Consider the following 17,896-nt stretch of genomic DNA (forward strand, 5'->3'; position numbering starts at 1 on the left):
TTGTAAAGCTTTTGTGTGACTCTGATCGGCGCTGCCGGCACGGCCAAATTCTGAGGCTCTCGGCGTGGGGGCTAGGCAGCTAACTTCTTTACCATGCTGACGACCAAACGACGAGGGCAGTAGGCTCTAGATGCCCAAAAACGTAGGATAGAGAAGAAATAGATCACCAGTAAATTTTAATATTCGGATAAAAAGTGAATATGGAAGGTTGTTGTTGCCCTCAAGCTCAACGTTGCGTCGTGACTTGTTATTAATTAGTAGGAGGGGCGGCTAAGCTTCGAGAGAGATGGAGTAAATTGTTTAGTGCTGCCCCCAACAAAGAGGAATGAGAAAGAAGATGAACAATTTTATTTAAAAAAGCTGTAACCCTAGATATGAAGTGGCATGAAATAGCTAGCAGCTGCCTCTCAACATGCAAATTTACAATGAACACTGGTCACTTGACAATACAGATGTCTTGATCTGTACTACACTGAATACTGAACGGATCTCCATACTGAATACTGAGCCATAAAACAAAAATACTGAAACGTTTTTAACACATGAACAGCAATTTAGGACTGGACCTGAATGCTGAACCTTAATGTCTCTCCAATAATTAACTAGATCTCTGAAACTGAAAGCTGAAACTGAATGAAAGCACCATTATTCCCCAACCCCGCATGTAACCTAGACGATTATTGTGGACACTATAGTGGAAATCAAAGGAACATATATATAACCTACTCGTAGAGCAAAACACCTGACAGAGCAAAACAAGATATTCATGTATTCTGATTCAGCCAACAATGCAGTTAGCCGGCAACACAGTCTGCCCACATGTGGCGTCTCTCTCCACCGGCACAAGGAACAACTCCGTCTCCTCAGAGTCCAAGCAATAGCTATCGCCTGGCCGAAGCGCCCGAAAACACATTTTTGATTGAAACAGAACAGCACGTACGTGGCAGCACAAATAAGTGGGCCAAAACGATACCAGAAAACAGCCCAATAACAAATATCTCGACAATTCCTAACAAAATTCCGTTCTGTTTTGGCCCGCTTTGCCTCTTTGACCTCTAATAGCAGCTGACGCATCGGTCTGAACGGAGTAGTATAATTTACCGGACAGAAACGGGTTTGCAGGCTTGCAGTCATAAGCGGAGGACTAAAACTGCTTCATCCGCAAAGCGGGCTTCAACTTTGTTCCTGCGACAGAATCGGCACTTGAGCCCACTAGTAGCCTTCTTAGTTTTCCGGCTAGCCCATGAAGGCCTTTTTCATAAATTTTGGGAAATTAGCCCTCCAGCTTGTCGGTGGTGAACAGGGAGTTGAAGCAATCGAATTCGCCGAGTCAAAGTCTCAATGCATAAACTATCATAGTTTCTACAGACATTAATTATACTATCATCTAAGCATTTTACTGATGTGGCAAGGTAGTTATTGAAGAGAGTCTAAGTTAGAAACCATGTGTACACAACATCCAAGACATAAAGTGGTATGATTGATTGAAAATAGAGAGAATGAATATGATTGAATAAAAAATTATTGTATAGAAACTATCCATTGAAATATAGTTTCTATATATAATGTCTATAAAAATTAATATGTATAAAAACTACGTATAGTTTCTAGCATTGGGAGTGCCCTTACAAACTACGACAGACGCCTAGCAAGAAAACAAGTCAAACGGTTGGGTTTCTTGCAACTAGAATCAGCCGTGATCATTCCATCTCAAACAAGATGTGGTCGCGAAAAAAAACCATGTCAGGGGTGTTTAGTTCCCTTTTTATCTTAAAAAAATTAGGTTTTAGATTATCATTTTGCATAATTAAACTAAACATCATACAAAAATTTGATAAAACATGTGGTTATTCTCCATTTTGGATTTTAACCTCAAAAGACAAAAAAAAATCCTAAAAAGAGTCTCAAGAAGCTCTAATAAAGACAATAAATTCTGTATTTTGGATGAAATTAAATATAGTTCTAAAAATTTTGATATTTTGTATTTCATCATTCTAAAGTACTCCGTATTTGGCATTTTGCAGGGGAACTAAACACGCCCTCAAACAAGTTGCTGCACTATAGCTCTGATTCCTTCAGTTCTAATAATGGCATTGCTAAGCATTATTATTGCTAGAAAAAAAGATTAAAACGCCCGGCCGGCTGGAAGGGCCCCCCCTTAAGACGAGCGAAATGTGGCGGAGCACGAGTTTAGTCAACACATAAGCTACTTTATTACAAGTCTCATTAGCGCGGGCCGGGAATAATGCAAGAGTGGGCGTCGTTCGATGGGGCTGCGTGCGGCGAAGATAAGGCACCGTTTACGTGTGGGAATAAGCGACGCGCCAATGGCAAGACAACATGCACGAGGTCCGAGCCCCCCGTTAACGTTGCTGATGCCGAGGCACCATCTCGACGACGACGTGCTATGGCCTTGTTTAGTGGATCCAAAAACCAAAAAAATTTTAAGATTCTTCATCAAATCGAATCTTCGGCACATGCATTAAGCATTAAATATGAACGAAAATAAAAACTAATTGCATAATTTACCTCTGTAAATCGCGAGACGAATCTTTTGATCCTAGTTAGTCCATGATTGGACAATATTTACCACAAATAAACGAAAGTGCTACAGTAACGAAATCCAAAATCTTTTCGCATCTAAACAAGGCCATAGAGTTGAACGAGCTAGTGGTGATCGAGTTGACTGTGCAACATACTACTACAAGTGTGCTTTTATGTCCTCCGGTACGACTGGTACGCGATCGAGTGCTAGCTCAGTCCCTCGCCGGTCGTCCATCTTCCTCTAGCTCTAGCAGTATTTTTAGGTCACTGATGATGAATATACACGCCAGAAATTAAAGCCCTGTTCACGTAGAAACGCACGCGATTCTCTCTAGTGCCATAATGGACCGTACCGTGTACTAGGAGTTCCCAGCTGGACTCCGAGCATATATACTGCGATGGCTGCCAAATTAGTACTGGTAATTTGACCCTCAAAAACCACATGTGGCTCTCTCTCGATCTACAGTAAATGACAGTTTTGCAGAGTTCTGTTCTGGATGCGTTAACGACAGAACACGTCCCGCACAACTATACATGCATGCTATAGCTAGGTTCCCATATGATGAGGTCCATCGATGGCACTTATCTCCTCTGTAAACCTCAAGCTCGTGCGCGCAACTGAAGATCGATCGGCCCACTTGTTTACGGCGATCGAGTGCAGTTTGGTTCTGAATTTCGACGGGAAGCCCCCATGCATGATATCTAATCTCTTGCGCTGTTGATCGGTGATCGCCTTGAGTGTTGCACCCATCGCTTCTTGGATCATGGGCCAGCTAGCGGTTTGTTCGTCGCTGATCTCTCTCGGATCCAAACCCCATGTGCGTGCGGCCCTAGCTAGCAAGCTAAGGCCCCCATGCACCACTGGTTTCTCTGTATACTATCAGAATCAGAGCGGAGCTCCCAAGGTTGATGGATCATTACTGTCTGAGTTCGGACGATCGAGTAGTAGTGGATGCCAATGCAAGCATAAGATGCAAAGGGAGGCCGACGCGGACATATGCCGTGCATGTAGTAGAGCTCTAGCTCCTACAGTCCTACGCCATCCATCGTGAGGAGGCGCTGACCCTGTAAAATACTCCGCGCACGGGTAGTGCAGTGTGATCAGCAGCCAGCGCTGGTCCCGATCTGCCTTGGTCAACCAAATTCTTTCTAGTATTCTTCTTCCTCTTACCGAGATCTTTTATCGATAACTGCAAAAAATGTATACTCCTATTTAAACAATGATGCGTCATTCTTCTTTTTTTTTGGGCGATGTATGTGTTCTTCTTCAATTCTCGAGGCGATAATTTAGGTAGCATTCTGTCAAAAAATAATTTAGGTAGCCTAGAGAGGCACGGTGAAATTGTAACTGATCATATAGTCCAATGCAACAGAAGATGTTTACCGTTGAAACATTTTCCAAGGTAGTATGCACATAGGAGTTAGGACCCTAGCTAGGAGTACGCACGTACGTAAGGTCTTGCCAATCGAGATGGTTACAGTTATCTTTAGGTAATTATTAAGAATTAACAAATGTGTGATGAACGACTAAACGTTTACTAATTCAACAGGGCACATGGTCGATATATGCCACGATTGGTGAATTATTGTACTGCTACAGTGATGCTCGTTGCTCATATATATAGTCATATGGGAGTGCACGCACACACTATGTCAGCCAATTGCTACGAGGTTGTAACTTGTACTAACAGTGAATGACTCTGTACCATTAGTTGATCTAGCAGCTACAATGTTTTTTAATTACTTTATCTACAAAATATGAAATGTAGTGTAGTGTACCTTACTGATCTTTTTCCAATATACCAGTAGTAGGTTATGCTTACTAACAATTAAATGTACAGTTTGACTAAGACCCTGTTTGATGGAGCTCCGGCAAGCTCTGGCTCCTTTGTGCAATGTAGCAAGGAGTATCTTTCTTCAAAATGAACATGGATGTTGTGTAGCCACTTTTTCTTGTTTCACCTGCTTCAGTTCCTCCATGCATTATAGCAAGGAGCCCAAGCGGTTTGAAGTCATACCAAACAAGTCCTAAGAATAATAATGTTACTAAAAAATGCCACCAAAATCTAACGACGATGGTGGCGGCATCGGAGTTAGCTGACAAGGGGCATGGACACCCATGCTGACACTACCACTACCTCTGCCACTGCACACTACCTCCATGAGCCAGATCCGCTATGCTGGAGCTGTGCGTGAGCGCAGGGACTTGCGAGTGAGTCGACCCAATGCTAGAGGAGTTCGCTGCCTCGCTCGTCATGAGCCGACTAGCAAGAGCAGCAGTGCTTGGGTGCCCGCCCATCACGGCGGACGTCCCTCCAGTCTCACCCGAGCATGAATGGGGAAGAAGCCACCCCTACTAGGCCACTACAAGGGGACAACCCAGGATGACGAGGCGCGTCTTGAAACACCAACTGCAGACACCACTCTCTGGCCACCTGAATGCGGGAGCTCCATCATCAAGAGGCTAAAGTTGTCGGCCCGCAATAGGAGGGTTGCCACTTAGGCTCTCGCGCGTCCTGGCTTCTAAGCAGGAGAGGTGTTGGTGATGAATCAGATGAGTTTTCTCGACGGAAAGACGAGGTCTTCCACGGGACACCTACAATAGTATATCTTCGTCAACCAACTCAACCTCTCGCACGCGGAGGCAATGCGAGAGCTCTTCGCGAACCCACAAGGAGAGCAACCGAGGCGTCGCACTAGCAAGCGCGTCTGACCGACGATGTTGGCTTGGTACTTTGATTAGTGAGTAATCGCCCGTGATTTCCTAATGCTAGAGAGGGTAGAGATGATTGTATCACTCCCCCCCCCCTCTAGTGTGTCGTGTCTGTGGCGTGTCATTGTAACTTTCACTATTTCTCGATCTTAATACGAAGATGTGCAAATCTTTTGCATATTTGAGAAAAAAATTGTTAGTAAAAACCGCCGCGTATGAAACGCAGTAAGTTAGCCAATTGCTAAGATGTTGTAATAGTGAAGGGCTTTTGTGTATCCTTTGTTGATGCAGAGGCTACAATAATTTTTGTATTACTTTATCTGAAGTGCAGTGTAGCTTTTACTGATCTTTTTCAATCTGCCCGAGCAGGAATATTCTTAGTAGCTACTGAATGAACAGCTGGACTAACTACTAAGTACTGCCTTTAAATTACGTTAACCGTGGAGGCGGAGCAAAAAAACACTTGAAGATTATAGACGAAATAGTAATAGAAATAAATAAGTCATCATGAAGGTGAATTGAATGGTTCTGTAGAAGCAATCTCTCTAACAATTTAGGCAATGACAGCTGCTTCTCCCTCTCAGTTGATGACACTGCTTTTGTTTGACTAACCATTTTGAACGAGCAGACGGGAGACAAGGGACACATGCCCTGTTCAATACTTGGGATGCAAGGTATTATTTGCTTCGGAAGCTAAGCCTACTCTCCTAACTAGTAATCAAGTGTAACCAAAGTCCATTCACACAGTGTGATGATTCTGACCAAGACTCAGCTCCAAGGGAATCAGTTTGCAATGCATATGCTTTGCAAATCTAGTTTTCGTCAGTAAATAGCGTAGTACTATCAAATTTCCTGCAGATTCTCTAGCATTTCTGGTAATTAAGCAGTGAACATTTCAGCTTCCATGCTATGCATTCATCAATGATAAACATATTCATGTAAAAACTGAAGATTGTAAATGAACTCTGCACTGGCGCAGTAGAAAGACTGATGCTAGTAACAGTGTAACACCATGTCATATATGAGATGCTTATGGAGACTAGTATTTCCAAGCTTCATTATTGTATTGCCTCGATCTATCTCACAAGTATACCGAAATCCTTAATTCAATTACATGAGCGATTGTCCCTCACTGTACCCCTCTTCAAAACATACATATACCTCTATATATATTTCTTCCAAACCGAATTGAATGAAAGAAAATTAAAGAGAAAAAAAATGTAGGAAACCAATCACAAGAACAACATCAAATCAAATTAGCAAGAAGAAGAAGAATTTGGATCATGCAAATGTGTAGTTACGGCATGTAGAGAGCCTCCAATCCTTGGCAATCCACGCTCCAATCATGATCAGTCCCGCTAATCATGTCCTCGTGAAGGCTGAGGGCGTCGTCAGGGAACGAATCCAACGAGTCATACTTGGTGTCCTCTAACGTCGACAAGCCTGGCACGATCGAACACCACGACGACGAGAGGTTGCCGACGACGTCGTCCGTGGGCAACCCTAGCGAGTCGAAGCAGCTCTGATCCATGGCGAAGTTGAGCTCGCCGAACGCAGCTTGCACGCTCACATCAGCGCACAGCATGGTGGTTGCGGCGGTAGTACTAGCCGTACTCGAGGGGCCAGTGCTGCTCACTGGCCCGCCTGCTGACCACTCACCGAACCCGTCGTGGCACGGATCGAACTGCAGCGGCGCCAGAACGCCGGGGCTCAGGTCGCTGGACGCGCTGAACGTGTCGAATGCCTCGTCGACGACCTGCCCTGCCGACTCCGGTGTCACGGCATTGACACCTTCCTCCGCCGGCGGGTGGTTGAGAAACTTGGCGTACAGCATTGCGAGATCAATGGTGGAGCCATCGGTAGCAGCGGGTACGCCGCCGGGCATCGCCTGGCCAGCTGGGTTCGACGGGTTGCCAACCATGCCTTCCAGGACCAGGTCCGGCCGGACAGGGCCCGGGAACCGGTGGTGGCCGAACGCCGCATCACGGCCGCCGCCGCTCGCGATGGCGGCGTCCGCCGCCGAGCGCAAGGACGACTTGCCCCGGCGGTTCTTCCGGCACCCGCCGCCGACGGGCACGTTCCGGAGGGAGCCGCCCTTGGTCCAGTAGCGGCGGCAGCCCTTGCAGAAGTAGCGCGGCTGGCTGAGGCTGTAGTTGTTGTAGTAGCAAAACTTGGTGTTGGGCGAGTCGCAGCGCGGGCAGTTGGGCGCCGCCTCGCCGCCCTGCTTGTACCGCCGATCCACCAGCAGCGACGGCGGCGGCCCCGGCGCATACGGCAGCATGGCCTCGTGGTGTGAAGACAGCATGTTTGCTAGACCACCACGTACGCGGTGTGGTGGTCAGAGCTGGAGCTTGGAGCGAGCAGCTGGGAGGATCTTGGCCAAGAATGTTGTGATGTGAGAGGGATCGTCGGAGGTGACCTTGGAGACGCCAGAGATTCGATGAGAGATGGAGGTGGGGCGATCGAGGGCGAGAGGGAGAGGAGGTGGTGGGGTTTTTATACGGTGGTTAGTATAGCTCTGGCGGGGAGCTTTTCCGGGTCCAGCTCTAGCCGTGCATCCATGTGCATGTGAGTTTGTTTACGCCCGAGTCGAAGTGACGAGATGAGGCGGCTGCTAATACGGGCCTGCTAGGCGTGGTCGGTGTGGCGGAGCCGTACGTTGCGCCCAAGTGATCGCCGGCCGGGCCGGGCCGGAGAGGAACACGGGAACGCGCATGCCGGGCAGAACGCGCGGTGGCCCGGGGCTCACGTGGCGGCGCCACGCACTGGCGTGCCGTGTGAAATCCTAGGCGCCCTCCGGACTGGTGGGGTGCGGGGGAAGCAAATCCCTCGGGATCGCCTACGACTTTGTTATTGGTTTCCCGAGGGAGAGCCCGCCCGTCGGCCCTTCGACTTCGACGGGTACGCTGCTGTGTGGCGCGGGATCTGCTCGATCACACACACGGTTAATCCCCCGGGACGCAACGCCATGCGCTGCCCCGGTCGACTCGTGTGCTGGCGCATAGCGGCATAGGGCAGTGTGCCGCGCGCGGGTGGCCACTGCACTCGCATACTCGCTGGACTGTGCGGGTCAATTCTGAATTCTTACCGGCCGTCTTCTGATCAGCGATTCCTATACTGACACTTTCGTCGTCGTATAGGATTGCTACTGTGGTAAGCTTGGAAGAATCGGAGACAGAAGTACTCTATGCATGGTGCTTTCATCTGATGACGTAATTAATCGGTGATTTTGAATAGGCCATGGAGTATTAGATATACCCGGCCAGCATCTATTAATTAAGTACGCTGAGGTAGACCCGATCGAGCTTCGAAACATATGCATATGATGTAGAAAGAACAGGGAGCAGCAGATAGGTACGTGCGCTGCCGATCGCCTGGCGCCCAGCAAGGCCGTACGTCGGCGGGGTCAGCTAGCTAGCCCTGATACAGTAACCTGATACCACGACACGCCATCTAACAAGGGAAGGGGTGCCGCGACCGTGAAGAAGTGTGGAGGGCGATCGATCCCTAGGCCTCGTACCGTCGGTAAACGCACAGTGCAGAGCGAGCGAGCGCGACGTGACAACTCACAGTACTCACTGCCGCTCCGATCCGTTGCGATCGTTTCCTGGTCATGGTTTGGTGCACCCAACCGGCCGCGCGCGGCACCGTCCCGGCCGTGTCCTGAGTCCTCGCGGCCGGCGTGGCTCCCGCACGCCCGCGCACACGGCTCTGACAGGTGAATGTGCACCCAACCCGTACGTGGCGGCCACCGTGCGGCGCGGACGTGCGGGTCTCTCGGCAAGCCACTTGCTGCAGCGCTGCCCAGCGCAGGCCCGTAGCTGCGCCTTGTTCCCCGAAATCTAAAAAGTTTTCAAGATTCCCTGTCACATCGAATCTTGCGGCACATGCATGAAGCATTAAATATAGACGAAAACAAAAACTAATCACACAGTTTGACTGTAAATCACGAGACGAATCTTTTGACTCTAGTTAGTCTATGATTGGACAATATTTACCATAAACAAACGAAAGTGCTACGGTTCCCTCAGAACTAAACAAGGCCCTGGCCTCTTGTTGCATTGCAGCAGGTCGTCTCTGCTTTCGATGGGGATAGCCGGGACAGTACATTCCAACCCCACAGTACATTTTGGATGGACAGTCCCGGTCGCCGGCCCGGCTGTGCGCATGGAAAAACCGCGGCCACTCTCCCCATGTGGCTCCAAGAGGTACACTAACCGCTACGCGATCCATCCACTCATCTCCCCTCCAGCAGGTCCTAATCATGCACCATTAAGGGCGTAAACCGAACCATCAACTGCAAATTTGACTTGCTTGTGCCTGTGAGCAAGGTCTCCGGCTAGCCGCTAGTAGCTAGCTAGCTCTGGGCCGGGACTGGCCGACTGGGATGGGAGTGTGACAAGTCGAACAAAGGCCAAAGGGGAGACGGGGTTCACAGCACAGCCAGAAGCTAGCTAGGCTGCCCCTGCCTCTGCCTGCATATGACACTACACGACTGTGCGCGTTTCGTCCTGCCGTGTGCTGTCTAGCCGTAACCCGCAAGCACGCGAATTAATACTGGCGGATCCGCCGATCCATCGGCCTCGCACGACGAGAATAGATTGCTTGCACGGCCTCCGGCGGCCGTGCTATGATTGGGGGCTGCGCACTGTTACGGCTCGTGTACCGTGTCCCTGTGATGTGATGATATGAACGCCGCGCGCTGGCTCTCAGTCTCAGCTCCAGATCGTCCCTAGTAGTTCTGACGGCGACGCTGCCGGGATCGCGCACGGTGGACAGGGATCCATTATACTGGATGCTTCCAAACTTCATGTCATGATCGAACTGGTATATACCATATATGTTTATATTGTACACTGTACCAAGCATTGTGGCTGGATAGCACTTGATGATGGTATATACGTACACCGAATAAAGTTGCATTGGTGCAGAACTGTGGTATATTGTGTACATGTGCATCGAGTACTGGGTGTAAGGACCACTTGCCAAATACTACATGCTAAGCTCTTCTTCGTTTGGTAGAAAAAACATGGCTCGAAGTATTGTTTATTGATTTATTATAAGAAAAAATATAGCTGAATGACTGATAGATACGGCAAATAAATTCAAATGAATGTTTCATTTTGGTGCACGTGCACTCGTCTCATATATACTGCAGAAGGCGTAGTGATGCATTTCCTAGAAAATAAAATTGAGTCCATGGATCATATAGTTGTGTACTTGTGTCTTTAGTAGAGAGGTTTGGCATCGTTGCTTTCAGTGGGCACACTTGTTTGGCTCTCACTTCACCCCTGCAGGGCACGCCATTCCTTGGTGGCTGGCTACAAAAAAGATGATCCCGCGAGAACGTCGTAAAGGCTTTGATTCCCTCTTCTTCTTGGTGGGGTGGAGGCTCTAGAAAGAGAGGAACAGGAGAACTTTTGATGGTATTGCTACACAGACGGTCCAGCTGACTCAGGAGATCGAGGAGGAGGCGGAGATGTGGTGCTTGGCTGACAACAGACGCTTGGCGCGCTTCTAGCTGGTTGATTGGCTGATCGGTTGTAGTAAAGGGTAGCAAATTTGTTGTAATGTAATACATTTGCCTTAGCGAGTGGAGGGGTGAGGTGTTTTGCGAAGGTAACCGCGGTTGCCTTAGTTCCTTGTTTTTTTCTTGTCTTTGTTTAGGGTTGGACTCTTTTCTGCTTAATAAAATACATGTCCAAGAGAATGGGCGTGATCGCAAAAAAAAAATACTATAAGCTCATTTCTGTCTTTCAAAAAAAAAGAAAATAAAAAGATTAAGCTGCGTTCTCATTAGTAGCAGTCATCTGTTCTCATGAGTAGCAGTCATTGGCAGTCAGAAATACACAAGCAGTTCCAAACTACACAAAACGGTGATGATTGTAGGCTACGTACGGCAATAGAAAAACTGTGATGTACACGCACTGATTGAATTGACAATCCTGGGCCAGATCAGCTCAAAAGGGAAGTGTTCGTGCAGTCGACAGAAAGTTGAATGTTCTGTTCCGGGGAAGAAGCGTACCTAAGGACGCGCCAACGACAGTACTGTTGCCTAGGAGATTTCAGTCCGTTCATACAGCTAAAACATTGCCGAACGGTCGATGCACTACAATGCCAGGCACACACGACTTGAAATCTTAAGCAAACTTGCTTTATTTGCATGTTTTAAGTTGCAACAACATTTTATCTATTGGCGCAAGCGATCATGGTGTATTCTTTAGCACATGGCGTAGGTGACGATCTAGTCTTTGACGGTGCATATAGCACTAGACTCTCCTTCAATTTGTAGTTTGGCACAAAACAAAGATGGATTTATAATTATTACAAATTAATAGAATAAAAACACAGCACATGAATTGACGACAGCGACGAATCTACACAGGAGTGATATACTAACTTCATTGATTGTCTGACAGGCAGCAGAGTACATATACACAGGACTAACGAATCGTGCCGTCGGTCGTCAGGTCGGGAAGCCCGGTGTACTTTCTCTATACGATCACTTGACCAATGATTCGTGCATTATTGATTGATGTTCCACTAACGTTGTCGGTATACGTACTCCTGTAGCTGTAGTAGTTTTCCATGGACCAAATCTGACAGACGGCCGTATGTTTTCTTCTTTACAGTCACTTGCACTACTGTACGGGGTCTAACACTTCTGCTTGTGATAGAAAAATGGGTACTAATTGCATAAGAGAAATTTTAAAAGATGACTACTTTAATTTAAGAATCTGTGTATGCAAACGGTAGCTTTAAAAATATGACTATTTAGTTTTCTAAAAAAGTGATTATTCATCTAACCATCTTAGAACAGTGACCATGTAGCAAGAGTAACGTCAGATCTACCTGATGGATGGATCGATTCAGCAAACAGTGTTTCATGTGTAGCTAAAAGGACTGCAGCTGACGCTGTTACACTACAGAGCACACACACAGACATAGATGGAGGCATGGAGCCATAGGACATACAGTAGCTGAATCGTCCACAGTCTCACTAGTGGTTGCTTCCATGATTTTGTTCTCGCCTAGTAGCTAGCTGTGACTGCGAGAGGCTATAGCTACATCACTACTAGCTTGCTTAAGCAACACTCCTCTGCAACAGCCTTGACTGTTTTTGCACGCAGACGCAGATATACATTCCAATCGATTTCTCCGTGGGGAGGAAAAATGGGCAGGCAAAGCAGTAATGCAGAGGCCCGGATGCATCATGAGTTGCTAGCTAGAGCGCAATGGTTGAACGACCACACACATTGATTGGGCCGTTGAAGGACGTACGTGCATGGACGATGTCACGATGGATTGGTTGGAGCCACCAGGACAAGGGCGATGCGCTGGCATTCGTGCATGCACGCGCAGTCCGCAGACGACGGAGCCAGGGCAAATAAACTGATCGACGAATGCACGGATCAGGCGGCAGGTGCATAGGTGCAGTGCGTGGGCGCGCAAGCAACAAACTGGCCTAATGGCCTGGATATTCATTTGTTCCCTAGCGTTGCACTGGCACGACAGATTAGGACGTGGAGGATGGAGGAATAACTTGTGCATGTTATTGTCTGCAATATATATATGTAGGCATCATATCATCATGCAGGTGCGAAAAATCGATCCTTTCCATGGAGGATTTGTCAATACATAGACATTTTGTGATGATCTTGCAGTGAGACTGAAAGTGACGTCTTTCTAGCTATGGCACACTAGATATCCCCAATGCTTCATTATCCCTTTTTTTTATATATATATATAAAAGATCTCCCTAGCTACTAATGCTTAGCAAAGCAGAGTCTTCAACTTTGTCAATGTAGTAATCAGCACCTCTCCTACATAATCCGGCCTTGCACGTTGATAGTAATGGGACAAAATAATTCTGCGCAATCGGTAGTAGGCAATCTTACACAACCTCTCTAAAATAACATATGCACGCAGCACGTGGATTCCATAGTGGGGACTTTTTTTGGAATCTAGACTCTGGACCAATTCCTAGTAGACGGTTGTGCTTAGAGTTACAGATGATGGTGGGTATGTAATTTGCAGCACATGCTCTAGCCTCTAGGTTTCCAGCTTGCCAAAATGGGACGCGCGCTCCATATGCATATATACCAGTAACATTTGTTTATACTAATCGATCAACTCATCCTTCTGCGCGGGTACAATCTAAGAGATGTAGGCATTAAAAGTTCAAGGATAAATATAGACATATATTATAATAACTAGTTATAATTATTGATTTAGATATTATTATCTTTTGCTTGCCTATCAGGATTACAAATTAAACTTACCAGTTGCTCTATATGTGTATATATGGTTCATGTATTCACTTTATCAAATAATAGAGCACTTACAGTAGTAATAGAGTCTCCACATTAATCTTATACTCTTATAAAGCTAAACTCCACTAGAGATTTCTCTCAACATGTAAGCTATCCACATCCACAATCCACTAAAACTTGCAATTATAGCCAACTAGCACATGTAATTATGATAGTCATCTCTTTATCTACTAACATGCATTTAGCTGTTCAGTGTCAAATCATTTAAAAAACAATTTAAGATAATTTCATTCATATAACTATAAATATAAATAGTCTAATTTCTTTTTAAATTATCTGAAATTCCCGCAGCAACGCACGGGGTATTCTCCTAGTTCTAATAATATGCACGTACCGGAAAATCATATAAATATAATTTTAGAAATTCTCACAAAAGTCTTCACATCAATTCTAGTAAGAGGCACTGAAAAATCAGATAAATATAATTCTAGAAATTCTTACAAAACATAGAAAGCTGAGGATGTCCGCACATTCAATTTACTTTAACAAATTACTATTTTGCTTTACAAGCAATAGAGCAATTACAATTATGCTATAATGTAGACATATATAGACTTATCTAAAGTAACAACCTAAGCTGTTCGTTTGGCTGATAAATCATAGCTGAAAGTATTATTTGTTGATTTATTGTGAGAGAAAAACACTGTTGAATAATTTTCAGATTCGGCATGTAATCTTAAGTGAACAAGCTGGTGGCACTAGTATTTAGTACACCACTCTTCAAGGTAACATTTGTTTGACATCTAGATTTTTTTGTCCTTATCCCTTTTAATTATTCAGTAGTGTTTTTCTCTCATAATAAATCAGTAAATATTACTTTCATCCATGACTTTTCACACAATAGAACATTTTTTATGAGAATTTTTAGAATTCATTTTTATGACATCTCATATAAATTGATGTTGAAGAGAGTATATAACTGATGACACGTACACCGCCGTACTACTTTATCAGTATTAGAGTATACTATGCTTCATCTTCATGCATTTCGAAACCCAGCAAGCAAAAAAAGGACTACCGTGTTACTGTGTAGGACGTCGCGCGCAATGCCTCCAGATTTCCCCGGGACCGTGCCAGCACAGTAGTGACGTACGTGACGGTCTGCGTTTTTCTTAGAACCCAATCAACAGAGACAAGCGAGCGCGACGACAGACCGGCGCTTTGCAGCAGGATCATCACGAGCGCGTTGACAAACTTCGCGGCGAACAGCCGAACACATGCACATGCCACGTCCGACCTCGAGTCAGGAGCCCAGCCGGGGCGCACCACCCGATCATCTGGACCACGCTGCGACCGTGCAGACCGGCGACGATGGATCGAGCACCGGCCGCTGGGTGCCTACACGTACAGGATTGGCCAGGTGTTTGGCGTCGCGGACGCGGGAAGCAGACACGTACGCCGCCGGCACGACCCGCCGGCCCCCGGGCGCGCGCGCGCGTGGTGGCCTGGTGAGGAAGTACGGACTAGTGCCGGGTGGTGCGGACGCGCCCCGCGGACCACGCTAGCTAGGGTCTCCGGGGCCCTGGCGCTCACATGGCCTGGGGTTCGTGCAGTCGCGCCTCCGGCCCTGCAGCCTTGAATGCGCGATGGCGACGTTCTTTTTTGTTTGTTTGGGGCTAACGAATCGTGGCACCGCTCTAATCGCGGTCGCTCTCGCCGTGTGTAGTGCCACTGTGCAAGGTTCCCCCGTAGCTGAGGTAGCAGACAACGGCTCTGATGATTTCCGTTTGAAATCGTATCTATTCGTGAAAATAAAACGAGAAACTCAATAGAAGCTTTAATTGCTCTGCTTCCGCTAACAGCCGTTTCCTAGCTTTGAAGTAGCAAAACTAAATCGAAAAAAAAAAAAATCTCGCGGTACGACAATTTTGGACGAGTCGGCTATAAGCAGAAACAGCCACGGTTCCTGTTCCTCTCTGCATGCTTCCTAATTCCTATGTACTATGGACGGAGAAATAAATGATCTGGCCCAGACCAGTCAGCAATCCAAAGCCCAATAACGAACCCAAACACGTTCAGTCCGTCGGCAAGGAGCGTCTCCGCAGTGTCATATGGCGAAGCGCGGAGCCGCTTGGGCAGTAGGGCGTGGGCCGTGTGGACGCATATGATTCCTCCTGTTCCACCGGGTGGAAGGACCGGAACCGTTGTACCGGAGCATCAGGTTCAGATCGGCATCACAGCCGCCACGCCCCGGTGACGAACAGAATTATACGAAGCACCAGTGCATCACTAGGGTACGGTGCCTGAGCGTGAGCGTAAAAGACACAATGCGGAGACAGAGGTTCTTTTAAATTTGTTTGCGTGCGCATGCGCACTGCGCACACGTCGCGTTCGGCTGCGCCTTCGTGGACACGGCCATGGGTGATGCCGTCGCGGATGGATGCGCGGGTGCCGAGGCAGGTGGCCAGAGTTCGATCTGGAAAGGTACCTATCTGGATCGCATCAAAACATGCTGGAACGGGCGAACGACCAGCGAACTTAGTTGTTTAGCGTATCAACGTCCGTCAAATTGCTACTACGTACTCCTGTTCGAACGTTGTGCCCCGGCCCCCTGCACATATGAAAGGGTAGAATGAAGAGAACTCGTAGCACCGGCCTACTCATCTGGCACTATTTTTTTCTCACAATAAATCAGCGTACACGAACACGGTCGAGGTCCATGCGTCCACCAGTCCCTAGCCCACTATACTTGTTACATACTAGTACTTTTTTTAATAATGAAATACTTGTTACTACTGGCGTACACATCCGTTTCTTTGTTTAAGTTAATCGCTCCATACATACAACTTGCAGTAATGCTTGGACAGTGTTTGCTTGCTGTGCTTCAGCGGATTGGAACGAGTGGAGTGACACGGCTGCTGGTCACTTCTTGGGTGCCTCTGCGTTTGTATACTATACCCGGCCCCTTGCTACCTAGGCTCTCTATCAGGCCTTGTTTAGTTCCCGTGTGCGTCTCGTCCAGTACGGCTTCGACTATTGAAGATGACCGACTCATTTGTCGGACACTGTGGATGGATATAACCTGCTTAAAATCCACTACCCAGGCGTCCCGACCCCATTCTGCAAGTAGCCAAGTTGCCCGGATAGCGATCAAAAAAATTGCATGGATATGGTATATATAAGTGCATGTGAGTCATTGGATACAGTGTCAGGTGGTTAGTCGAGCCTGTTTAATTGCCTAGGAAATCATAGTTGAAGGTACTGTTCGCTGATTTGTTGGGAGAGAAATATATTGTTGAATAACTAATAGATTCGAGAGATAAGCTCAAGCATATGCGAAGCCAAAGCCCGGCCACCCTGGGCCAGTGGTCAAGCTCCTCAATCTGCCACTAATATGTGAGGGCGCGAGTCTTTGACGGATGATGGTAACCTTTGATATACTACGCTTGCGCACGGGTATATGAGCAGCATGTGGCAGGTCGCAGGAGCAATGTTGACCACAGTGCCAAGAATAGTAGCCTGATTTGATTATTGTATATATCTATGTTTGAATGTTTGATTTTAGCTCATCTTGATATTATGCAATTGACTGTTCAGAAAAAAATCTTTTCCAAGGAACACTAGTTCGTGCTCTTCTTTTATCTTTATGTATTCTTGTCCGTATATTGACGGTTTCAATTAATTTTGTTGTTATGTTTGATCATCAACAGTGTTTCATGTAGATCTATAGTGCTAGAAATCATTTTTTTTCCTTGGTTACTTGTTAAAGATCAATTTCTTGTAGTTACCTAAATTAACACATACTCTACCTTCACTCTAAAAAGGTTTAGGACCCAATCTTTATCCAATTTTGCATGCGAAAAAAATTGTAGCTTAATTTAATATGTTATAATTTGTGTGTGACTTACCAAAAAATGGCGTATTGTCCCGCCCAGGCTCTCTAAAACTCTTGGCTCTGCCACTGAGCTCAAGCAATTAAGCAAACAGACTTTTATATGTTTCCTCACAAATGGTAGTAGTCTTACTTTTATGAACATGGTTACAAAGACAACACGTGAAATTCGTTAATTGAAAGATTAATAGACCTTTCTTCTTCGTTTCGAGAGTTATGATGACTGACGGCGTGTAAATAAAAGAGAAATAGCTGTGGCGTTATAAGAAAAAGGAATCCAGGACACTAGTTGAAAAGCATTAATTTGAAGTTTTAACTGTGCGTTCCCATTCGACTCTATTATTACTTTGAGCACATGAAACCCATCTCGTTTTGAAACAAAACATACTTCATTTTTTTGATTTTTTTTTCAAAATCAGGTCATTCATTTGTATTTTATTAAGAGGAAAATCCGGAACCAAAGAAATTCAAGGT

The 17,896-nt window shown here is 46.4% G+C and overlaps 1 protein-coding gene across 1 annotated transcript; it reads right to left on the reverse strand.

Moving 5' to 3' along the window:
- Nucleotides 6,285-7,779, reverse strand: LOC8060971 (dof zinc finger protein DOF5.1). The gene has a single exon (XM_002458773.2). It carries the CDS (start codon nucleotides 7,560-7,562, stop codon nucleotides 6,555-6,557), a length of 1,008 nt encoding a protein of 335 aa, XP_002458818.1. The 5' UTR covers nucleotides 7,563-7,779; the 3' UTR covers nucleotides 6,285-6,554.

Source organism: Sorghum bicolor, chromosome 3 (genome assembly GCF_000003195.3).
Source record: "Sorghum bicolor cultivar BTx623 chromosome 3, Sorghum_bicolor_NCBIv3, whole genome shotgun sequence".
Classification (NCBI taxonomy): domain Eukaryota; kingdom Viridiplantae; phylum Streptophyta; class Magnoliopsida; order Poales; family Poaceae; genus Sorghum; species Sorghum bicolor.